At 43.7% G+C, this 26,300-nt stretch overlaps 1 protein-coding gene across 3 annotated transcripts in view; it reads left to right on the forward strand.

Annotated features, from left to right (window-relative positions):
• The window catches only part of CLUAP1 (clusterin associated protein 1), a 58,346-nt gene that overhangs the window by 23,470 nt on the left and 8,576 nt on the right, over nt 1-26,300 (forward strand). For all 3 annotated transcript variants that reach the window (XM_079952413.1, XM_079952415.1, XM_079952414.1), the window contains exons 6-10: nt 1,794-1,877; nt 5,468-5,601; nt 7,964-8,105; nt 19,287-19,359; nt 25,330-25,437. In XM_079952413.1, coding sequence (XP_079808539.1) covers nt 1,794-1,877; nt 5,468-5,601; nt 7,964-8,105; nt 19,287-19,359; nt 25,330-25,437 — 541 coding nt within the window. The remainder of the gene's footprint in view (nt 1-1,793; nt 1,878-5,467; nt 5,602-7,963; nt 8,106-19,286; nt 19,360-25,329; nt 25,438-26,300) is intronic.

Genomic DNA, 26,300 nt, shown 5'->3' on the forward strand with positions numbered 1-26,300 from the left:
TGCAAGGCAACCTGATGTAGGAAAAGTCCTGCTGTTTGTAAATGCAGAGCTGGTATCTGCTTCTTCCTTCTCCCTGCTAGCCACAAAATAGATTTCTCCCCCTGCGTTCAGAACATTTCCTTCCTGTGTGCTGGTGGTGCTTTCTAAGAATCCTTGGGTATTTTACGTGAAATGATTGAGTACATTAGAGCAGAATCCTGGCGGCGGGGGTGGGGGGGAGTCCTGCATTTCCTGTCATTGCAGTCTACATTTCTTCCTTGGCCAAATCACTTGCTGAAATTGAATGAGGCACTGAGGCTTTTGGATGCCATATGTGCAACCAGGTTTGATTGCTTGCGATGAGTAGTCGTTGCTTTGACAAATAGCAAAGAAAAGTTGGCTTTGAAGTTTAGACTTGCCGGAGTTGGAGGAGAGCTGCTACTCAGGACACAAGTACATTCAAGATCTAGCAGCTAGAGGTTGCAACTTTAATAGCTTAAAGATGTGCCTGATTTAATTGGAATTTTTGAATATATTTAATTTTTAAAATACAAATACTTATAAAAGCTGCAAATTCTCCCTTCTCATACACAGAAGGAGATGAGAGACTGTGATTGGCCTGAGGTCACCTAGTGAGCTTCATAGTTGGTCTTCTATGTCCTCACCTGACACTCCAACCACTGTACCACCAGCAGCTCTCTTCTAAGATGCTGCTTGCTCAGGCCAGGGTGGCATCTTCTGAAAAAAAAGTACACATTAGGCTTCAGTAGTCTTGCTTTTACACCTATCCAAATTTAGTTGAAGGATTAGTCAGCTAGAACTTCATCAATTCAATTATTTAATCAGATTGTAGCCATATTAAAGAATATATAAGGAAAGCCCTGCTGGACCAGAATAAAGGTCCATCTAGTCTAGCATCCCCTTTTCCACAGTGACTAATCAAAAGCCTCTAGGAACTCTCAAGCAGGGAATGAAGGCAACATTCCTTCCCTTCTATTGCCTCTTATCTGTTGGTATTCAAAGGTGAATTGCCCCTGGATTGTGAAGTTCTGTTTTAGCTATCCTGGCCAAAATAGACCTCTCTCCTCCATGACGCTTCAGGTTGCGTTTTTTCGGTTTACGGACGCGCCGAAACCTGGAAGTACCGGAACGGGTTCCTTCCGGGTTTCGGTGGTCATGCATGTGCAGAAGCGCTAATTCGCACTTTGTGCATGCACAGAAGCGCCAAATTGCAACCCGTGCGTGCGCAAACATGCCGCTGCAGGTTGCAAACGTTGCAGGTTGCAAACGTGCTTCCCACACAGATCACGTTCACAACCCAAGCGTCCACTGTACCAAGAACAAACTTAGTTGGTCTCTAAGGTGCTACTGTACAATTTATTATTATTATTATTTTATATTTCGATTGTGTCAGACCAACATGGCTACCTACCTGAATCTATTAAAAAGGAATTAATAATAAGAAGACTACTGATCTAAGGGCTGTTGTCTGGGGCAGGAAGGGAGCTAAGAGGAGCTCTCAGCATCCAGTCAACATTTTGTCATAAATCCCCTTAATTTTAATGAAACTTGCTGCTTAGTTGGCAGCTTTAATGGCTGCCAAGCCAGAAAACATTTTAACACTGGACCTTTGTTAACCTTCTTAATAGGCTCCAGTTCTGTGAAGGCCTTTAAGCTGTTGGTGCATAAATATTAGACTACACTCCATTTGTTATGCAAATCACTTTGCCAAAGCAGTTCAGCTGCCTGCCATTCAATGAATATTAATGAGAGGCTCAAACTTGGAACTATTTCTTGTGGGTTTTGTCTTTCAGGAAATAAGAACAGAAGCAATTGCCAGACCTCTGGAGATAAATGAGACTGAAAAGGTGATGAGAGTTGCCATCAAAGACATTTTGGTAAGGATGGTGGTCTTTTTAAAAAAATGTTTTATTCTGTGGCTTTATTATGAATCGGTTATCTTGTTCAATACTATCTTACTCTGTTTTCAAGTTCTTTTTTTTTATTCCTGAAACTTCTTTAGATTCTGTGTTCCACAGATCAGAACCTATGGCAGATGTGTGTCTTGGAGGGTGTTTTGGAGCAGGGAAGGAGTGCATCAGCCTTTCCATACCTGCTTCTTCCAGTTCATCCTTCCTTCCCACAGTTTCCCCTTCAAAATGTTTTTAAATCTGCTAGAGTCTGTTACATGCATTTGTATGTAATGTGTGGTTAGGTAAAGGTAAAGGGACCCCTGACCATTAGGTCCAGTCATGGACGACTCTGGGATTGCAGCGCTCATCTCGCTTTATTGGCCGAGGGAGCCGGCATACAGCATCTGGATCATGTGGCCAGCATGAATAAGCCGCTTCTGGCGAACCAGAGCAGCACACGGAAACACCGTTTACCTTCCCACCGGAGTGGTACCTATTTATCTACTTGCACTTTGACTGCTAGGTTGGCAGGAGCAGGGACTGAGCAACGGGAGCTTACCCCGTTGCGGGGATTCGAACCGCCGACCTTCTGATTGGCAAGCCATAGACTCTGTGGTTTAACCCACAGCGCCACCCACATCCCACGTGTGGTTAGCCCCCAGTAATCTTTGCAACATCCCTCTGAAAATAGGCTAGCATATATTTTACAAGTGTTGACCTTTGGCTGAATGACAATAGCTTGCCTAAAGCCACCTAGTGGACTATACATGTATAACTAGGAATAGAGGCCCTGTTTCATGACTATAACTTGAAATATATTGTAATTAAAATTTGATATGTACATCAGAAGAGCTCTGCTGGATCAGGCCAGTGACCCACCTAGTGTAGCATCCAGTTCTCACAGTGGTCCACTAGGTGCCTGTGGGAAACCTGCAAACTGGACCTGAGCAGACCAGCACTGCTCTCTCTCTCTCTCTGTTCTTCCACCCCACACCCACCCCACCATAAAGCACAGTTTCAAGAAACCACTCTGGCCCCATTTTTCAGAGTTCCCTGGGAAGAGGGATGATTGGCTGTTAAACCACTCTGGTTTAATTATAGCTCTGTGCAGACAATGGGGTCTCCAAACAACTCTCAGCACTCTTCACAACTACAGTCCTCAGGATTCTTTAGGGGACGTCGTAACTGCTTGAAGTGGTATGATACTGCTTCAAATGCGTAGTGCAGATGGGGCCCTGCTTTCATAGCTGCCTGAACTAGTGAGTCCAATCAATAGTAGCCATCTGCTAGAGCAATCCCAATTGGTGCTTAAATGTCAAAATAGTCCTTCTTTGCCAATTAATAATTCTGAAAGAGCAAGGTTTTCAAGGTCATCAGTACTTTGATTCTGTGCAGCACATTTTTGTATTTCCTTTCTCCCCTTCCCTCCCTGTTTTCTTGATTTCCTTTCATCCTTTTCATTACATTTGGGTTTGTGTGGGAGAGAAATGGCTATAAGTGAGGCTTTTTAACAAGGCCCAAGCGGTCTGCATGTTCCCTTACATGCAGCACTTCTGAATGAAGAGTTATCCCAAGCAGCTATAAACATTGGCAGAGGATTAAAACCTGCAAACAGTTGTTCCTTCGCTTTTGTATTTGCAGACAGCACTCCCCTGATCTTTCCTATTTTGCTTCTGAGGTATCCACCAGGGAGCTCTTGCTTCTTTGTATGTTTGGCAGAAAGCACATTATTAATCTGATAACAGGGTTGCACTTGGACAATGATGTCAATTTAATGTAAAAGTAATTATAAAATTTCCTTAAGCATTTTTGTTGATAGTACTGGGGTACAACTATGCAGCGGTGAGATCAGGTTCCCTACAGCTCGTTGGTTAAACAAAAATAAAGCTGAATGGTTAGTACCGCTGTGTTTTAGCAGCTGCATCAGTATAAAGTAGCTGGTGCATTGTTAAAAGGGGAGTTTTTCCCATGTTGGGATCATTTAGGACCCAAGTATCTTGGATTTGTACCATCAACAATTTGCCTTGCTCACTTTAATGGGGGTCTAATTGATCCCAGCGGCCTCCACCTCAGATTAAAAATGCACGCAGAGAATCAGGAGTTTGAGACAGAACCATCAAGCCTGTTTACGGTACATAAAGCATGAATTAGATAACAGAAAGAACTTGGGTCTGGGTATTCTCTTTGATTATAAAAGTCCTGGCTGCACAGCAGGTTTCCGAATCATGGTGTTACTAGTTGTCCAGCTTTTAGGGATGGAGCAGGGGTGAGGAACCTCCCAGATGTTGCTGGCCTCCAGTTCCCACTATCCCCAGCCTGCATAGCAAGTGTGCAGGAATGATGGGGTTGTCGTCCAAAAACATCAGGAGGGCGACAAGTCCCCCATCCCTGGTGCAAAGACTCCAAACCAGGTGTCAGCCTGCACTTGGAAACAGGCATCAAGAGAATCACAAGCAGACAAGGACCCAGTACAAAACAGGTGCATGATTGGATAGCCAGATGATTCTGGGAAGCTCACAAGGAAGGGATGAAGGTTACAACCCTCCCTATTAATTGCCTCCAGCATTTGGTATTCAAAGGTATACTGCCTCTGAACATATGAAGGTTCTGTTTTGCTAATATGCTTAGAACCAAAGAGCTGTGGAATGTTTATTTGTGTGCAGTTCTAAGCAAGCAGAAGTGGACCCTGCCTTCCTTCTAAATGGGACTGGTCCTGCTGTGAAATATTCCACATCCAAGTCTGGCATGGTCCTTTGAATCATCCTGGCAATCACTTCTAGATCCTTAAGGCATTTGTGCGCTAGCCCAAACTTTTCTCAGAATTACTCATCCTTATCCTACTAAGTTCTTTTCCTGTTTGTGAGTTGTAACGTGCTCTCTCTCTCTCTCTCACACACACACACACACACACGCACACAACCCAGAAACAAAAACCCTCCAGCATGACTTGGAAAGTCAGAAGAGCAGATGCATAAAATTTCCCCTCCTCATGACAAGAAAAATGAGAACAAATGCAGAATAAACTATGCAAACTGTTCCTGTTCTCATTGTTTATATGCCCTTATATTGGTGCAGAACGTGTGCTGCTTTGGTGTATAATTTTTATTTACAATTGTTTTACATTTTAATCCCACCTATCCTTCAAGCATCTGCTTTGCATGCAGAAGATCCCAAGTACGACTGGGAAGGTCTCCTGCCTCAAAACCCAGAGAGCCACTGCCAATCAGTGTAGACATTATTGGGCCAGAATGACCAATGGTCTGACTCAGTATAAGGTAGCTTCCTAGGTGATATGCATGTTTTTCCACCCCCACCCCTACCTCACTTCTGTATTTCATGTTCACAACAATTCTGTGAGGTAGGTGAAGAGAGGGAGAGTAGCTGTGACTTACCCAGTGAGCTTATTGGCTGAGTGGAGATTTGAACATGGATCTCCCTGGTCCTAGTCCAGTGGTTCTTTAGCACAGACAGCCAGACAGCATCAGAAAATGTGACCAGAACAGAGCTAGGAACTAAAAATGTCATCTGGTGATTCTGCCAGCAACTGTCACTCATCTTTGCAGTATCTCTTTTAGGAGCAGGTCCAGAAAACCAAAGACATGCTGAGCAACGTGGCATCAGATGAAACCAGTTTGGAGGCCAAGATTGAAAAGAGGAAATTGGAGCTGGAAAGAAACCGCAAGCGGTTACAGACCCTTCAGAGTGTTCGGTAACTACTGGCGTACTGTTTGTCCCATGAGAAATGAACATGCAGAGTGCATGCTTAATGCCTAGTGCAGTGGAGAGTGAAGAGCCTCCAATGAGCCTAAGAAACTCTCTTGTCCAAGAAGTGCTATAAGTATTGAGGCCCCAAACACACAAGCAGAGGCTCTTACTTGTAAGTAAGAAACAGATATTTACTCAGGCAAGCAGTGGAACAGGGTCAGCAGCAGACACAGGGTGCAAGAGGCACGATTCAGGAGCAGCGCAGGAAGTTCAAAAGTGACAAAGATGTCTCGACAAGTTTCCATGTCCTTCCCACAAAGTTTTTAAAGAAGAGGCATGGTGCACTCACTCTCAATATTCTTTTGCCTTGTGGGAATGTTGGCACTGCAAACACACATTCCGTCAGAGTAGATGGGTTCTGCTACCATGTGGTTCTAGGTAACAAGACTGCACCCTGCTGTTCAGGCTCTTGTTCAGTCACTGCTGCCTCCTCTTTCGCTTCCTTCCTTTGGCTGAACAGATCTTTTTCCATCTTCCACTGAGGCTCTCTGTTCTAAGGGAAGGTCAGTGGGGAAAGCCAGCATCCCTGCTCTCGCATCCAAAGTGGCTGATGTTTGGGAAGAAAGAGGAGATCTACTCCAGCCCAGTTTTCCCCCATTCAGTCCTCTCCTCTGTTTCCTCCTCCTTCTCCTGTATTAGAGCCTGCCAATCCAAGGTCATTCCCGACAGCACTCTCTGCAGTAGAATTACTTGCTACCTGCTAATGTACACTCTCTAATTGCAATTATGTAATTACCCATTTTTCCAGTCATTTGACCTTTTGAAAACTGCTCAACATTTTCCTACTCTGAGCATCACTTGATAATTGTGTTTTAAAAAACGATTTGTTTTAAAAATGCACAAAAACAAAGTTGTTAAAATGAGATTGAATCTGTGACATTTGACTCTTTGTTTTTAAAAGAAACGGGTTCATATTGGAGAGGTCAGTCTGTAGTGACCATATAGCTGATTTTAGTTTTTTAAAAATTGTGATCCTGCATGGCATATCCCAGATGCATATATAAGAGTGAAAAATCATAAAGAATGGGGGAAAGGTGTTTGTTTTTGCTTGGTGCCTTTTTCTGGGACTTTGAGTATTTGTGTGCTTTTGTGTTTTTGACTGTGACTTCATCAAATGCAGCTGCAGACTCATGGGCTAGATATTTAAATCATAAAATGAAAGCTGGTTTCTAATGTGTTATAGTCAAGGATCTGTGGGACTTTATGCAGGCCAATAAGCCTTTCCTATGAGGCTTCTTTGAACTATGGATCATTAAAAGACAAGTGAGCCAGTTTCTCCTTTGAAAGTTTTATGCATGTTAGGATACCTTGAAGATTGCCTCCTCTCATACCATCCTGCCTATTCCTAAGAACAGAAGGAGAGAACCTTCTCCTTGGCCCACTTAGGATGGAATCACAGTTGGGTGAGACAAGAGAGCAGGCCTATTTAGTGGTTGTACTCAGATTCTCTCACTGTCTGCCCTCTCGTGCTTTGACCAGATTTATTAGCTTTACCATACATGCAACATCCCAGAGGTTAGCTAGCCAAGAATCTACAGAAGGAAGGATGATACTGTTCCAATTCTGCCAGATTATCATTCTGGCTGCAGTTAACAAATAAGCTGTCATTTCTAAATCATCTTCTGGTATACTGCCCTTTAGATAAGGAAATAATGTTACCTTTGGATCTCTTGGGACATCATAACCTAGAAGTTTTTATTTCTGATAATACTAGATTCCAAAATATCTGGATTTTTGTATATTACCACATAATGTGGAATATATTTGCCTCAAGTGTTTTACACATCCAACAATCACCTGTAGTCTCTGGGTTTATTTTGTTCAGTCTCACTGGAGCCAAAAATCAATGAATTTATAATATATTTTTAAAAAATTAAGTGAAGCAAGAATTTTTTTTTCCAAATCCATACTCATTTATCTTCTAGAATTATTATCAGCATGCTTTGTTGCCACTTAACTAGATATTTATGCCCAGATGGTTCAAAAGCAATCAAATCTTACTTAGGACTCCCTTGACATAGTTTTCAGATGTAATTACGATCTTAAATTTTGTTGGCTCTCTTAATGAACCATGAATCCATAATAATGGATTAACTGTATTTTTTCTTGGAAGATATTGGAAAAAGAGTAGTTTAGCATATTCTAGAATTGGTTTAACCTGATAGAATGTTTTAAATGTTCCCAGAAAATATTTGGGAGCTGGATGGGAGGTAAGGTAGTACTTGAAATCCCTCAGTTCATCACACAGCTAAAAAAACAAAACTCACAGATTCTCCCATGTTCCTTTTTTCTTGTGTCCCCATCAGCCCAGCTTTTATGGATGAATATGAGAAGATTGAGGAGGAACTGCAGAAACAATATAGCTGTTACCTGGAAAAATTCCGTAACCTTACATATCTGGAACAGCAACTGGATGACCAGCACCGAATGGAGCAGGAGAGATTTGAGGTGAGGGTTCTCAAATATTACATGAACTCCTTTAGTCTTTATTTCTACCCCACATGCTTCTGTATGCATTTCTGCAGTTTTGTCTGTATTTATCCTCAAGTGTGCACCAACCCAGGTTCCAATACAGGCTTGCTTTCTTGTTTTCTGTCACTATTTTGGGGGCTTGACCCATTTGCTTATGGTAGAATCTGACTGCTGTTACCCATCTGCCCGGGGTTGCTCTTTATGAAAGGAGGTATATAAAGACCAAGAAAAATAAAACATAATTATAAATAAATAAATTTAAAACTCTGGGTGAAGATGGATGTAATTTTAAAAAGTTAAGTGCGTTGTTCAGTCATGCGCTGAGCACAGTTTCCTCCTGCCTATGTAATTTGCATGAAAGGTATACATGACAGTGCCTTGAATACTGGTTGAGTCATCTTGCCCAGTATGGTCTGCCACATGTGTTTTGATTGACTTGTCTGTCATTTATTTATTTATTTTATTTTAATAATAACTTCAAACATTGGTTTTAAATTTTCAGAAATGCTCGGGGGACACAAATGTGTGTGTGTGGTTATAATGGGTTAATGACTTTGTATGCATGAGCCAATAGGCACTGTTCACAGGTAGCTCTTCCCCATTCAGGGTCTGCAACATTGAAAACCTGCCCATTGACAGGTGTTGTTGTTTTTAAGTACAGTGGTGCCTCGCAAGACGAAAAGAATCTGTTCCGCGAGTCTCTTCGTCTTGCATTTTTTTTTTCGTCTTGCGAAGCAAGCCCATTAGCGTCTTAGTGGATTAGCGCTATTAGCGGCTTAGGGGCTTGGCGGATCAGCTGATAAGCGGCTTAGCGGCTTAGCGGATCAGCTGTTAAGCGGCTTAGCGGATCAGCTGATAAGCGGCTTAGCGGATCAGCTGATAAGCGGCTTAGCGGCTTAGAAAAAGGGGGGGAAGGGGAAAAAAACCGCAGGAACTCGCAAGACATTTTCGTCTTGCGAAGCAAGCCCATAGGAAATTCGTTTTGCGAAGCACCTCCAAAACAGAAAACCCTTTCATCTAGCGGGTTTTCCGTCTTGCGAGGCATTCGTCTTGCGGGGCACCACTGTAGTGTGTCATAACAAAAGAAGAACCATGGACTTCAAAAATCCTCGCCTGTCTCACCCCGCTTTCTGAACCACTGCAGATTTATGATTTAGTGCTGTACACAATGGGAGATCAAGGCACAGTTCTAAAAGGGCTGTTTCTTTCTTCCTTTCCTCTTCTTCCTGACTGTCCTTTCATCACGTTTGCCAGGACAATTTGGTGTCAGATTAGCCCTGCCCCTTTGGAATATATGCCGCTTGCTGGGAGTCAAAGAAAAATAGGACTTGAAATCATAAATAATTGAATTCCAATTTTTGCAACACACACTCACCTAAACAATCAGATGGCTCATTGATCTTTGTATACTGATTTGCCTTTGTTCCAGTTAATATGTCTTTTGCAATTATTGTGCAGAGGAAATGGTATGCTTTGTGCCCCCTTTTTCAGAATTTCACTCAACAGCATGCTAAGACAATGGCAATGACTATGTGGTTAGGTTAATCTGCTTCCCTGGGTTCCTTGGGTATTGAGGAATGAGCTGGTGGACAAATGAATATTTATCAAGTGAAACTGTGTTCCAGCCTAAAGAGCATCATTGAGTAATTGGCCTGTAATCTCTGGAACACTTGGCAGATGCAGTGGCTTGTGTTCTCTGCTGTTGTTTCACAACTAATGACATTGGGTAGGTTGCGTTTTATAATTGGAAAAGTGATTTAAAGACTGAAGAAAGGTTTTCACATTTTAATTAGTGCAGCACTGTGGATGCCATGTGGCAGTCTCTTAAAACTCCCCCCTCTTCGCCACATCCCCAAAAGACGGAAGGCCTACAAGTCTATGTAATATAGCAGATCTTTGTCCTCAAGATTCCTGCTGTTATACAAGCACTAGCATAGTCCTTGGAGGGAAATATGCATGTCTAACCACGTTGTTGTTGTTAAGAAAAACAAGAATAAAAACAACCTAAAATACAACAAAGGACGCGGCTGGCGCTGTGGTCTAAACCACTGAGCCTTGTGGGTTTGCTGATCAGAAGGTTGGCAGTTCGAAACTCCGCAACAGGGTGAGCTCCCGTTGCTCAGTCCCAGCTCCTGCCAACCTATCAGTTCAAAAGCACAAAAAGTGCAAGTAGAGAAATGCATACCGCTCCTGCGGGAAGGTAAACAGTGTTTTCATGCATCTCTCTGGTTTTGGTGTTCCGTTGCACCAGAAGCAGCTTATTCATGCTGGCCACATGACCCGGAAAACTGTCTGCGGACAAACGCCGGCTCCCTCAGCCTGTAAAGCGAGATGAGTGCCACAACCCCAGAGTCGTCTGCGACTGGACTTAACTTTCAGGGATCCTTTACCTTTTTACCTTTAAAATACAACAATATGCATAAAAGTGCAAATCCAACTCAGTGCCACTCCACTAAAAATATGCAGAGAATTAAACTCCAAAGGCCTGGCTGAATAAAAGCAGATAGTGAAGGAGCCCGGCGTGCCTCCCTGGGGAGAGCATTTCACAACTGGGGAGCCACTACTCGTGACGTCCCATTCTCTTTTCGCTACCTTCCTCACACACAGAGAGAAGGGCATCAGATGAAGAACACAGGGTAGTGCTGTGCTACCGTATCCCTTGAGTGGAAGTGGCAGCCTAGCTTGCCCAGTAGTAGTAAGCCTATCTCTAATAGCTATCTTGGGCCATGGAGCCAAAACAGAGGCAATGAAAATGAGGGTAGTATCTGCATGCTTGGGTGAAGCAAGAAGTAGGTAGAAGTACAAAAAGAAAATATCTCATGAAAACTCAGAAAAGCAGTCTAAGGGAGACTGAGGATGCCCAGTAGCTTCAGGATGTTGAACATCAACTGTAAAAGAAAATCAGAATAATAATGAATGCCTTGCTTTGGACGGAGTAAGTGACTGGAAACCTGATTAGGAGCACTCCCTCTAGGAGAGGGAATACACTGCAACACCCCCCCCCCCAGATCCCACTTGGTTCTCTGAATCTCCATTTCTGGTGGTGAGGTGGGGGCAGGACACAGGGTTTGCAAGGAGGAGGCTCTGTGGGTTTCGCATAAGCATTTGGCTGGACACTTTTGGAAACAGGCTGCTGGGCCAGGAGACCTTTTGCTCTGGTCCAGCAGGACTCTTCTTATGCTCCTGGGGACAACAGAGGCCCAGAAATGCCAGTCATTTCCCGCATTTCCCTGAAGGCCCCTGACCATCTGCGATGCACGCCGAGCACTGCCATTCTCCTTCAAGGAGGCAGCAGGAGCTGTAATTTAAATTTCCATGAAGCACAATCAATCCTGAAATGATTAACTCTCCTTTGTGACGCTTCTATTGAGGAGAATTCATTACAATTAAATTCTTGTGTACAAATTGTTCCTGCAGAAGCTTGGCTTGGGAAAGCTTGCGTGTGCTGCCTATTGGTATCTGAGTTACCATTCATTATGCAATCGTGACATATCTTAACTGCTGAGAAGAGTTTAAATCCCAGTTCATCATTATGGTCTGCTAGTGAAGCATTCTGATATCAAAGCACCAGCTGGCCTGCGGTCAAGTTAACCGAGACAGAGGAGGGGAAACAAAAACTTGTTAAGCCATGCTACACTCGCAATTATTTTTATTGTGCTTGATTTTTGAGTGCTTTTATAAAGGTGGCCTCTTTCAGTCCTTGTTAAGGCTAACTGATGCTGTAGGTGTGAGCAGCCACCAGCACTGTCCCCTTAACACCATATGAAGAGCTTCATTAACTACGGACCCTGAAATTTGGGGTCCCCTCCAAACCCCTGCTTTCAGTATAAATTACAGACGTACTTCAGAAGTCAAACAGAATCCATTCGACTTCTGAAAAGTTTGTAAACCAAGGTGCAGCTTCCGATTGCGCAGGTGCGCCTTAAACAATAGCAGAATATATCAGAATATACAAGAGTAAATTGTGATATTCCTTGCTGGTAAAATATTTTTTATAAGGCTATGAGAGGCCCCAGCTGCTCTAGTAATTTCTTCATCTGACATAATTTGATAAACTATGTACACTGATCATGGCGTTCACACCATGGACTCATCCACATATTTACATAAAGACCATGCATGGAAACCAACACACCAAATAAACTAATACAACAGAACTGTAATATGCCAGGAGAGTAGCAAATGAGCTTTTATTGAATCATTACAATTTGTACTTTCCCTAGGTCCAGAGAGAGAAGTAAGCAAATAAATATGAGAGCAGTTGAGGCAATTTCTATTACAATATAGGCACAGTTGAGTTAATTGGAGATGTCCCAGATTGGTGGCTTTGTTTTTTGGTCATTGAAAACGGGGGACTCATTGTTTGAAGAGTGCTCTGTTAATACACCATGGTCTCTTGAGGGGCCTTTCTTTTCTTTTGCCCTATGCTGTCACTTTGTTTCTTCCTTCCTTAATCTCCCTCCCAGCCATAATTTTGAATTTCAGTCTCTTTGCTGTTGATTGTGCATTGTGCTCAAGTCTGAAGATTTTGAGCTCCTGTTAGTAGGAAATTGGCATTTCCCCCTGGACATTGTGCTTATCTGCAAGCTGTTAGGACAAGATACCAGGCAGGATTAATGTCTCCTGCTCTGGAACTGCTGACATAAAGAAGGGACTGTTGAAACTTGAAGTTCCTGTTGATAGCATCATAAGGATGCTGCACGGTCAAGGACTCTTCTTGCGCCATTGTGCCCAGGACCTTAGGGAATGAAAGGCTGCAAGAAACACATAGGTTTAGAGCTGAGATGGGGAACCTGTGGTCCTCCAGAAGTTGCTGTAATAAAACTCCAGCATCCCTTCTGGGATAACATGCTGGCTGGGGTTGGCAGGCATTGGAGTCCAACAATACTTGGAAGGTCACAGAGCTTCTGGCTCACCTGTCTTTCTGAATATAGCCTTGTGAAGATACCCAAGGCACACATCTTTGTTGCTGGGATTCAAGAAGCCTTTGCCCATCCCTTCTTTTCGGTTACTGTGCTCCACCTAGCTCAGGATCTCAGCATTGATAACAGTTTTCATCACAATATTTTAACTGAAGTGTGTACCCCCTCCTTAGAATGAGCAGACATTGTGACTTACGTAACATGAAAGGGTGGGAGGTCCAGTGTACAACATTATTAAGAATGAGGAATATAGACACAGTTTAGACGAAAAACGCAATGCTTTATTTAAGAGCATAAGAAGAACCCCTGCTGGATCAGACCAAAAGGACCACCTAGGTCAGCATCCTATTCTCAAAGTGGCCAGCCAGGTGCCCAAGGGAAGCTTGGAAACAGGGCAGTTGGTATCAGATGCTCACTGGGTCAGCATTTTCATAATGAAACTGAAAATTCAGTGCAAAGCTGGAGAAGTGGGATTTGCTTCCCATCTTTCCCTCTTATCTACTGCCTCACAGGAACTACAATGAGAGATACGGTGAGATTTGTCATCACTGGGGTGGCAACGTTCTGGGACCAAAGTCAGTGGCTCACATTGCAAAACTTGAAAAAGCAAATTCTAAGGAACTGGCCACTAAGCTTAGATAGATGTATCAGATTTGCCTCAAATTCTTCTTTGCTTAAAAATAAAATACTGGAGGGTGGGGGTGGAGAAAGGCTTTTAAAATGTTGCTGTCAGGTTCTGAACCAATTCTCTTAAGGTAACACCTAGTCTTCATATTTATTTAAAACATTTTTATTTTGCTCCTGAGCTGAGAAATGCTCCCAAAGAACTAACTGAGTCCTTCAGACATACAATCTAAGAAAAAATATGATGCAATAGGAGCAGACATTAGGGAGGGAAAAGGAGAAAAGGAAACATAGACACAAACATTTAATCTTGTAATGATCACTGAAATGAAACGATTTCAAGGAGATGAGGAGGCAAATGTTGCTGTTCTTTCAGCAGAGGGCAAGAAAATGCCCCACAGTCCCGTCTCTCTCCCTCTGCTATGGTCTGATGGGATGGCTGTAATGACATATTGCAATAACCAACAGCAATATTACCAGAGCACGAATAATTGCGGGAAGGTTTTTCTCTCTGGTGGATTTGGCCTGATGCCTGAGGCAGATGATGCAAATAGGTTCCAAATGTTGGAAAATATAAGAATTAAATGAGAACTTGCTGCTTTTTTTAATGTGCTCTCAAATCTGCTGCCTGAGGTGGGCTGCTTTACCTTGGCGAATGGTGAAGAGAGCTTGAAAATGGTTGCGCACCTGTGTTGGAAATTTCTCCAGTATGTTACAGAAGTTTCACTTTTTTCTGCCAGCTGCTTGTCAAAATTCATTTAGTTATATCTTTAAAAAAGTTGACAGGGTTGTTGACTACCAGATGAAGCAATCAGTCATGATGCTCATTAATTCCTTCAAGAACACATGGGGTGGGGGAGAAAAAGTTTGACTACAGGCTAGGAAATATCATTTTAAAATTAAGGACTGATTTGTAATGATTTTTTTATAGCGTATGTCATGATCAGTCAGGGGACAGGATGCTGTGCAAGTGTTGAGCCAGTTGTCTTTCTAAAAGGCCCTTTGCTGGGCAGAGATTGTAGTTTGGTGACAGAACAACTGCTTTGCACAGAGGAGGAGGACCCAGGGTCAGTTTCTGGCTTCTCCAACTAAAACAGCGTTGCCCAACCTGGTGCCCTCCATATATTTTGGACTGCAACTCCCCATAAGTCATACATTTCCCTGTATCAGGAAAATTTTAATGTCTAACGTTTTGCAATTTGTATGTGCTGTAAGTCGCACAGAGTGGTGGTGGAAACCCAGTCAGATGGCTAGGGTATAAATAATAAAATTATTATTATTATTTTATTATTATTGCTAGCAAAAAAGGTCCAGGGACGTTTTCTTGGCAACTTAAAGTCATGTGTCATGTATGATTTGAGAAAACCCAGCTCCTCAGAAGCTACCTTTTACTAAGCCAAACTGTTGGTACATATAGCCAAGTATCGGGGGGGGGGGGGATCACATAGCTTCCCTGATGCCTTCTGAAAGGGTAGCTTTCTCTGAGTTGTGAATATTGAGTTTGAAGTATTATTATTTATTTATTACATTTGTATACTGTCCTTTATTCAAAGATTCCAGAGTGGTTCACAACAGAAAAATAAAAAATAAAGCATACCAAATGCATAGTAAAAAACAACAACAAACCCTTCCACAAAGCCTGGAGGGAGGCTAGGAAAGGATATGTAGAAAACAGTCTACTGAGAAGAGATAAGATTTACATTTCTTGCTCCAAGAAATTTACATTTCTTTTTTACTGCAGATTTATTAAAGAAAGCAAAAGCGCAATTGTCATCTCACATTCACAATAAAATAAACATCAATACGTCCATCTTAAGATACACATACAGATTCATGAATGCCCTCCAAATGTCAAAACAGATATCCAAAGGAAGTTGGTGTTTCAAGAAAGTGCATTCAACTGCAGCAAGGGCATTAAGGACTTTAAACTGTTGCATAATAGATGGTGAATATTTATCCTTCCACGCTCAAGGTATATGTCTCTTAGCAACTGCAAGGGCTCATAAATTCCATTTTTGTTGTCCAGTTGTTAGTCCTTATTTTGCAGGAATATAACTTAAAGTACACAAACATCTGCAGATATTTTGCCAGTACAAAATTTATACAGACAGCAACTTCAGACCAAACAGGGCATTTCAGGGGAAGCCCACATCATATGCCTCAATGAGACATTTCTAGCATTACACCTCCAAAATGCATCTGGCTTAGACAACCCCTTCATACAGAGCTGCTGTGGAGTCCAGTATACCCAAAATAGGTTTTTTTTGCTGAATCAGTCAAAAGAAACATGCCATATAGATTCTACAGCAGTTTTTACGTCCAAGAATAGAGAAGACTCAGGGAAGGGTAGAAAACTGGCATCCAAAGTCCTGCCGACAAGATAGAATTTGGAATAAAGGCAGTAAATGGTTTACATTCTAATTGTATTTTAATTCTGCCTATAGAAGTCAGATTGCTTTGTGGTAAGCAGAATGCTTTCAATGTGGACCTGAGCAGGTTGTGGATGTCCAAGGCAGCAGAGGCTTCACTGGGAATATCATTGGTTAAACAATGCTGTGCCTTTCAGAGCTTGTTTAGCAATAGATCATCAGCCTCCTGCTAACTGATGGCATGTTTTTCACAGCAACCTTCCATAGCAGCTGCTATTAGACTCTTTGGAAATAGCTTTGCAGACGCTCAGTTCCGTTCTGCTTCTAAGATCAATACCCTCCTTTTATAGCTTTTTGCAAAATGATTGATTGCCTCTGGGTCCTGTACTCTCCCCACTCTGCCCCCAGGAGTGACATTTGGAAAACTATTAATTAGTATCTGTGACAATGGGAAATAAATGCATGCATTTACTATTGTGGCAGACAGGGCTCCCAAATGCTATGTCTAACACTTTCTCGCTGGAGACTCTCTCTGTCATGCTATCGGGCAATCTGTTGTGCCTATTGGAGCAGGAGTGAGATACAAGGAAATCATTTTAAGATTTGCAATCAGTTCAGTTCAGTTCAGAGCAACTGTAGCTAGTGGGCTAGTGTAACTAGATGGATTTCTTTTGGTGGCTTTAAAAGAGGATTAGACAAATTCACAGAGGCTGCTAACCATGATAGCTATGCTCTACCTCCACCGCCACCGCAGGTGGCGCTGTGGGTAAAAGCCTCAGTGCCTAGGGCTTGCCGATCGAAAGGTCGGCGGTTCGAATCCCTGCGGCGGGGTGCGCTCCCGTCGTTCGGTCCCAGCGCCTGCCAACCTAGCAGTTCGAAAGCACCTCCGGGTGCAAGTAGATAAATAGGGACTGCTTACAAGCGGGAAGGTAAACGGCGTTTCCGTGTGCGGCTCTGGCTCTGGCTCTGGCTTTGGCTCTGGCCAGAGCAGCGATGTCACGCTGGCCACGTGACCCGGAAGTGTCTCCGGACAGCGCTGGCCCCCGGCCTCTTGAGTGAGATGGGCGCACAACCCCAGAGTCTGTCAAGACTGACCCGTACGGGCAGGGGTACCTTTACCTTTACCTTTACCTCCACCTTCAGAGGCATTATGCATCTGGAAACCAGTTGCTGGGACTCACAAGTGGGGAGAGTGTTGTTTGGGTCCTGTTTGTGGGCTTCCTGTAGGAGGGGGGCATCTGGTTGGCTACTGTGAAAAACAGGAGGCTGGAATCGATGTGCTGCTGGCTTGATCCAGCAAGCCCTTCTTATGTTGTCATTCCAGGATTGCTTGCAGAGGCAATACCCATTAGATGCAAATTATAGAATTGCAGAGTTGGAAGGGACTTCAAGGGTCATCTAGTCCCACCCCCTGATAATGCAGAACAGTCCTCTTCCCTTTCCTCTCTCCCTCTGTGGCAGGGGTCAGCCATTGGTAGCTGTCCAAGGTGAGATGAGCCAAGGGATGCCAAGAAATGTCCCAAAGCCAAGAAGATGGTGTGGCTTAGGCAAGGTCCTGGCCCCAAAGGGTACCTTCTGTCCAAGCTGGCCCAGTGGACAGGAAGGGTAGGCATATGAAGAGGCCTGCAGGATCAGGACAAAGACCCCTTTGGTATATAGTGTTCTGTTCCCACAGTGGCCAACTAGATGCCCATAGGAAGTCTTTGTGTCCTCCTTTCCTATGTTGACTTTCCTTTTTATTTTTCGTTTGTTGCTTTAATTGTATCATACAATTCTAAAAGGAAACTTCTTTTTTTAAAAAACAAACTATTTATGAAAACAAACATAATAAATTATGAAATCCCTCCAATCTGTTTTGATGAGTGGTGGTTTATAAATCATCTAACAAATAAATTGAGCCCTGGTGGGATCCTACGCAAACTGGCAGGAGAAGGGTCTCGTCCTCTTGGGTCTCTGCCTCCTTCCTGTTTGTCACCCAGTGAGAGAGAAGAGGTGGCGGGCACAAAGGAAGCAGGAGGGTGGCAGATCTTGCACTCCTGTTCTCATTTGTTAATGGCACATCTCCCCCACCCACCACACTCCCTCTGTATGTCGATGAGCTACCCTCAAGGTCCTGAACGGTGTTTGTGGGCTAGAGCTCACATAAGTTTGCTTCTCTTAACCATAGTTGGAATCAAGGAGTAAGCAATGTAAGAAAATGTGTTATGGTAAGAAACATGAGCCTATGTGCATCGCTCTGGAGCATGTATTCTACCTTAGGCAGAGAAAGCAGGAAAGTTCATAGAACTGGCTGCTTTGCCATATTGTTGTCAGCATAATAGTGATGAAATTGCTTTAGGTTTTGGACCTTTGAAGGATATTTCCCTTCCTAGATTAATTGCATAAACCCATGTGCAGGTGTTTTGAGTGTACAAGAAGTCACAGAAGCACTTGGAATACATTTTCAAGTGTTGTGCATGGCTTTAGGATATAGCTCTTTGTTTCATTCTGCCGTACAAAGAAGCGTAAAACCAACACAACTGGCAGTGCATATCTGAATTTTTACTTGCTGGCTTAAAAAAAGCAGACTAGTAAATAAAAATGGAGGCTAGAAGCACTTTCTCCTCTGCCCTTGTCATGCTCTTCTCCCCCACTCCCTTTATGGGTGACAGCACTAAAAAGGGGTCCTTACCCTTCCCGTTAACATTTACCATTGTGCTTTGCTGTGCCACAAGGCAGCACCTCTGAGCTGGCTCCATCTGCAAATGAAGTTGGAAGACATGACTGGAACGAGCTCAGGTGGTCCTTCTTCTAAGCAGGCTAGGGATAAGGAGCAAAGTTAGCCCAGTTAGCTTTCATACTGGTTGCAGGGAAAGTGGCTTTACTTCCCTCATGGCTAGCACACACAAAAATTGTATAGATTCTCATAGACAGTTGATTAACATTTGTAGATGTTCTTTTATTGAACCAACAAGTTACCTAAAAAGCGTTTTAGTCTACTGAACCTCATGGAATAATCTTCTGGCACGAATCAAACAGGAGTGTGCCCAGATTCAAAGGTTTGCAGCACTTTTGAACAGCTAGAGTTGATCTAATTTAGAGAGAAACTTCTAGTCACTTTTTTTTAAGTCCCATTCTATGGAACTAAGCTGACTGCAAAGCCTTTGATATTAACCCAAGCGACAGCTTATGTCTTGTTACCCTCCTGAGCGGAAGCATGGTGCAGCTGCCTTTCTGATTTTGATGTTTTCCCTTCCCTGCAGGAAGCAGAGAACACTTTGCGTTTGATGCAGAACAAGCTGAAGGAGGAAGAGAAGCGCTTGCTGAAGAGTGGAAGTGAGCTCAGTTTGTTAACTTTTTCGGGTGTCTGCAGACCCAGGGTCCCATGCAGTTTGACCCTTTCCATTTGCATGTTACCATGGTCATTTGAGGTGGAAACTAAACACCAGGCAGACAGAGAGGCATATGGAGCTACAGCAGTTTTCTCTTTCTGCTTGATTGTCCTATCACTCTATTTACTATTTTCAAGGCAGAATGGGAAGTCAAGGCTGTATGTTGTCTGTTGCCCCCCACCCACCCCATTTCAATGATGGGAGCTTTGGGTAGATCATGGCTGCTTACTGTCTAAATATCTATCTCTGAGCCCCAAATCAGCTGCATTATGGATAGCATGGTGGGTAAGCTCTATTATTGTTAGGAATAGAAGTGAGTCACTTTCACTTTAACAATGTAGTATCAAACCCATTAGCTGCAGGGGGGTTGGACTAGAGGACCCTCATGGTCCCTTCCAACTCTACAACTCTATGAAGCAGTTTTGCCATGCTGTGTGCTAATAATAGAGGATTTGTTGTATTATTTATTGACCACATTTATATTCCACTCCCCCCCCCGCCCATTTGCTCAAGACACTTTACTGTGCAAAATCATGGCCACCAATCCATTAGCTACAAAAAGGAAAGGGTGATAATAGAAGGGGGTAAAGAATAAATTCAGATACCAGTTCATCTGTAATAAGGTTGCATAATGATTTGGGTGGAATGTGCCTGGCGCATATCATCTTGGAGGAACCAAACAGTAGTTGGTCCCATAGAAGGGGGCCTTACACTCTCACATTCTTTTCTCTGATGTGGCCGGTGCATTGCCTGTTAGTGGAGTGGAAGAGCCAAATGGTAACTGGTCTGATGGAAGGGGCCTCACCGCCTTACCTCTCCAGCTCATGCAACTATGGGGAATGAATAGACACCAATGGAGTGAAAGAAATTGATGGATGGCCTATCCAACAAAAAACAGGTTTTGGTTTTTTTATTATCCACCTGACTATTAATTCAAAGCTGTAAATTGCAACTCACCTGGGCACCTGTACTAGCTAAGAAAACCTACAACCAGGCAAGGAGCAACAACATATTCCTCCTTTAGGGTATAAATGGCTAATATAAGTTACAGGCATGCAAGAGGCAAGCAGAAAACTTTCTATGAGCTAGTAACTTTTGCAGATGAATATGCAAAACTGGATTAATTCACCGATTTGCAGATTACATTGAACTAAAAACGGGTGTTATAGTATTGGGTCCTGTTTAAGCCATATGAAAATAAGTAACTCTATTTAATTAGCCAAAGATGCTGCTCTTCATCTGATAAGCAATTCCAGTCAATGTTTCCTCTCTTTTTACTCTAGGTCAAATCTCTCCAGTGGGAGGGAGTATTTAGGCCTGCTTTTAACACCAAGGGAACTATAATTAATAAGGTTGCCCACATGCTAACTTTTGACAGAAAATTTGGATCAGTGACAGATTGGAAGGAGCAATTTTATCCTGATGTTATTTCAATTTTGGCTTATTCTTAACTAAGACGTCAGCAGAGACCCTTAGGTGAATCATCCCAGTTATTTTAATATTGCTTTGTATGTCTTGAACATTTATTGGGAGGCATGTGAGGGAGAAACCCAGAAGGTTTTCTCTTGTGGATCAGTTAAGGGAATTTTTGCTTTTGACTGAGACTGGCTGAGGCTTTTCAAGTCGCATTTGATAGTTCCGGCTTGTTAATACTTTTATCTCAACCTTCCTTGTCTTTGTCCTTTTGTATGTGGCAGCAGGCTTTAAGTAGCAGAGCACTGTTGGTTCTGCTGAGGACTAGTGTTCTGGCTTGCTGGGTCTTTGTAGATCAGGCATGAGGAAACTTTGGTGCTCCAGAAGTTTTGATGAACTACAACTCCCATAATCCCTTCTCATTGGCCATGCTTGTTGGGGCTGATGGGAGTTATAGTGAGCAGCATCTGGAGGCCCAAAGTTTCCCCATGCCTGTTGTAGATCCTGAATTTTTTTTCATCTTGCAGCTGTCTTCTAGAAGGAGACTTGAAAGGGCCTTTCCCCAGCTGATTTTTACCCTGGAACTTGATTCTGCATTGAGCAGGAGGTTGAACCAGATGATCTCCAAGGCCCCTTCCAACTGTACAATTAGATGGTTCTCTGAAAGATTGGCTATGAGCAAAGCTGAGCATAATCAGACTTGAACATGAAGCCAAAGGACTTTAAAAAATGAATTTAGAGGAGTCTGAAGGAGAATAAATACACTTGCTCAGATACGTAATTCTTAGAACGTTCAGAGCAGTTCATGGACATTCTCTCAGTGATCACCATGTGCAGATGGCGTACTGAGGCTTTGAGATTTGCCTAAGGCCATCTCAGTGAGTGTATAGGTAAGATGAGATTTGAACCAGGATCCTCATCCCAGAGGCTTGTCTGCTGAAGTACACAGGACTGGACTTTCAATGACAGAGCTTTCCTCTGGAGCATAATTCCTTCTCAATCATAAAACTGCCTCTGTTTTACAAACTCAGTTGTTTGTTGTTACAGTATTGGCAAAATTCTGTTTGGGGAAGCAGTGGATGAGCTCCTGGGGCTTAGCTGCTCAAATGGAGTATATCACATATTTGCTTTTGTTTACAAAGATTTGAAGCAACTGGGGCAAACAAGAGCAGCTTTGATCCGTGGGGAAATCTGAGTTCCCAAAGTGAACATGAAGCACATATTGTTCTTGGCTTGAACAAAGCTTTATTGAGAAAGTGACACATCTCTTGGTGGGTTCTGCCTGCAGCTAAGGTGGAAACAAAGTATGATCAGTGAAAGATTTATTAAAAACCTTTGGGGTTTGGTGTGGGTCTTTCTTTCCTTCTTCAATTTTGGTTTACATCTGAAATTAGTGGCATACAAAGACACAATTTGTACTACCTTCTCATCTGATTCCATCTACATGTTAGGATCTTTTAGGGAAGTCATTTGTATTTTTAGTTAATAGCTGCTTTGTGGAACCACAGCATGGGTCCCTTTAAAGTGGTGGGGAGAGGCAATTTCAAATGGTTCTTTGCTTTTTTTTAAAAAAAGTGGATGGGTGGCAGCAGTGGCGTGAGAGAGTCCTCCATCTCCCAGCCACCATCCCTGCCCCCTTATAGGAGAAGGCAGCTGGTGAGTTGAGTTAAATCCTGCTGCCTAGGCTGCACAAACCTGTTCCCTGCTGGGAATGGGGTGGTGCAGCCAATCATGGGCGTAGCCAGGATTTTTGTTGGCGGGGGCAGAACCTCAGTTAGCTATGTATTTTTATTGATTTTTATTGAGGGGAGGGCAGCTGCCCCTTCCTGCCCCCCCATTGGCTACGCCCATGCAGGATTAAGCTCTAACCTCCCAGCCATCAGCTGACATCACCTGTGACCTCAGCGGATGAGAGGGTGGGTGTGGTTTGGGGGAAAATGGCCCGGTGGCCAATTGGATCCCCTGGTGGGCCAGGATTTGCCTGTGGGTTGGACGTCCCCCACTCCCTGCCTGGAGGAAAGAAGGTGGCAGCGGCAGCAGTATATCAGGCAGGCAACCATCACCCCAGCGCCACTGAGAGGAAGCCTTCCCCCTTAGAACTGCAACCTCTCTGTTCCCACTTTGCATTATTGTAGGAAGGACAGATGAGATGCCACGGCTGATGGTGTGCAACACAGTTTCCTCCACCCCATTAACGTTCAGTTCTAAACTGATGAAATAGTCTGTCCTCTCTGCAGGGGACTTGGGTGAGGGTGCTGAGAATCTTCTGTTAGAAGTTCCTGAACTACATTCCCCAAGATTCTCTGGGGGAAAGCCATAACCATTGAACCAGGACTAATAGAAGTTTGGAATGTAGAGAAGAACATTTTGTAATTAATCCGCAGCCCGTTTTGTCCCTGTTGTTGTTGTTGTTGCTGTTGCTGTTGTTGTTACAATAATTATTACTACGTCAGTTTGTTAATTTCACTTGGGTGAGAGATCCTTAATTTTCTACAAATCTTCTTGAATTGAGAACATATTGATCTTTCTTTCCCCTAAGTGAGGCACCTCCCTACTTCCTGGTGGTTTTGGATGACGCTGATTCTCTTTAGAAAAGATCACAGTAAAAAGAAAAGAGAGAGAAACTTCCAAAACCTTGTTTGTGATGAATGTGTAGGCAACAATCAAATTTCAAAGTGTTCTCCACTCCTACATTTGTAACTTCTGAAACGCTCTGACTAGCCACTATCTTCCCCATGCAAGCCTATAGGTATTTGTGTTTCTATGTGTTCTGATAGGTGTCTGATTTCTCTGGACCTTTTAACTGTGTTTGAGAAGGGCATGGAAATCAATTGCGTCATTTATCTGCAGGAGATGAGATGGAAGGCAGCTCGGGGAGCTGTTTCTGGCATATTTCAAAGTCCGGCTAGCTCCATTGAACTGAGCTGCAGGTTCCAGTGTTATGAACAGGGGTAAATAGTTATCTGTGAGCGGGCTCACACAGCTTGACAGCAAATGCACCCTATATTTATCACCGCTCATCTTGTGTTCTGTTGGGAATAGCTGGCCGGCATGATAAGAAGGAATGAGCAATGTTATCAAATTTCCAAGCTGATTCTCTTAAGTGTGATCATTGCAGAGACCACATGAAAAATCTAATGGCTGTGACCACGTAGCTACTCCTGACCTTCACACACTGTAGAATTAGATCTCTGAGAGTAAAAGATCTGAAATCAATAAATGGAGGGTCTCCTTTAGTGGACAGTCTTCTTTTGTTCCATTCATATCAATATGTGAGTTTTCTGGACAGAAGCAGTGCCTTCTTCTTGCACTGCAATCCTGCACATTGTTCAGACTGCTTAAATGGCAGTAGGATTTAAACACCTACAGTGTGAGGGAGATGACAACCAAGAGCCTATCCCCCTATCCTCTCCACCCCTATCAAATGATGCTAGTAGTAGTCCCAGAAGGGAATAATTTTGACAGAAGCAGCAGCACTGAGGGGAAGCTTGAAGCACCTCTTTTCTGCCATCTCAATTAAAAGGTCATTCCTCACCTCGACTGGGTTTTTATTGTTATTATTATTTAAAGTTGTGTGCTCTTGACTGTGGATTCCCCAGTGCCATGCCTGAAGCAAAGTTATTTCCTGAGTCTTAACCGGAGCGTCTCCACCCCCATCGTTCTACCCGGACACTGAGGTCCAGCACCGAGGGCCTTCTGGCGGTTCCCTCACTGCGAGAAGTGAGGTTACAGGGAACCAGGCAGAGGGCCTTCTCGGTAGTGGCGCCCTCCCTGTGGAACGCCCTCCCAGCAGATGTCAAAGAGAACAACAACTACCAGACTTTTAGAAGACATCTGAAGGCAGCCCTGTTTAGGGATGCTTTTAATGTTTGATGTATCATAGACGCAGGTGGCGCTGTGGGTTAAAGCCTCAGCGCCTAGGACTTGCCGATCGAAAGGTCGGCGGTTCGAATCCCTGCGGCGGGGTGCGCTCCCGCTGCTCGGTCCCAGCGCCTGCCAACCTAGCAGTTCGAAAGCACCTCCGGGTGCAAGTAGATAAATAGGGACCGCTTACCAGCGGGAAGGTAAACGGCATTTCCGTGTGCGGCTCTGGCTCGCCAGAGCAGCGATGTCACGCTGGCCACGTGACCCGGAAGTGTCTCCGGACAGCGCTGGCCCCTGGCCTCTTAAGTGAGATGGGCGCACAACCCCAGAGTCTGTCAAGACTGGCCCGTACGGGCAGGGGTACCTTTACCTTTACCTATCATAGTATTTTAATATTCTTTTGGAAGCCGCCCAGAGTGGCTGGGGAGGCCCAGCCAGATGGGCGGGGTATAAATAATAAATTATTATTATTGTTGTTGTTGTTGTTGTTATTTGCACACAGAGCAATTGCTCTGTTGCTGAGCTGTGGTCTGCCTGTCAGCCCACAATCATTCCTTCAAGCTGAAGCAAAGAACAGAAAGAGATGGAGCTGATGTCCTAATAACTGTCTTTGGTGGGCATTCTTGTTTTTATTTAGACAATGATGACTCGGACATAGAGATCCATGAGGATGAGGGATCTGACAGTGACATGGAAGACAGGCAGCTAATGAAGCAGCATACGGCCATGGAGATGCTGATGCAAGGTAACTGTGCCTATACACCTGGTGGGCGCTCCATTGCAGATGAAAGGGACCCAAGGGGCTGAGTGGTTTGTCCTGCAGGGCGGTGGGAAACAGCAAGTGCCTAGAAACTTGATGGTGCCGCCTACAATTTTGAAATACTCGCTCAGCTCTGGGAAGGGCTGGCCAACAAAATGAGGTTGGGAGTCTAAAATATATTCTTTCTCAAGCCGCTTTCTGGAGTTGCATTTCTGGCCGAGCTGCACATTTATAGGAACAATTATGTGTTTACTGAATATGATACTGCCTCAGGCATTTAGAAGTTGGGAGCTATGAGGTGATTTCTTTTATGGCTGACGGGCAAGCTGCATACTTTCTATCTCGCAGTTCCTCTCCTGAAGAACTTCTCTCCATGTTTGTTCACTTTCAGAATTGGAAAAGCATCTCCCTATTGCAGGGGGCTAAGCTGTGGGTGGGCAGGAGAGATCCATGCATCCGGTTTGTTTTCCGAATCAAATCCTCCTCCCCCTGCCACATTTTCCACATAATTGGGGCCTTTTTATGTTTGAATACACAGAATTGTCCTGTCACTTCTAGCATGGCCCTTACAGTCAGTGGAGCTCTGGACTCATTTGAAAAATGGTTTCGCTCACAGGTGGGGAACATTGGTCCCTTCTGAAGTACGTAGCTGAACTGCTGCTGAACTACAACTCCCATCAATTCCAGCAAACATGGCCAATAGCCATAGATGATTCAGGAATGTCTGGAGGGCCAAGGATTCCCCACCTCTGCTATAACTGAACCCTGTGCATGTGGCTCCATCCCCAGAACGGCTCCTCTAGTTCAACCAAGAGCAAGAGATGCAGTTGCTCTCCCACTCCTTCCCC

This window comes from Podarcis cretensis (genome assembly GCF_951804945.1).
Source record: "Podarcis cretensis genome assembly, chromosome: 14".
Classification (NCBI taxonomy): domain Eukaryota; kingdom Metazoa; phylum Chordata; class Lepidosauria; order Squamata; family Lacertidae; genus Podarcis; species Podarcis cretensis.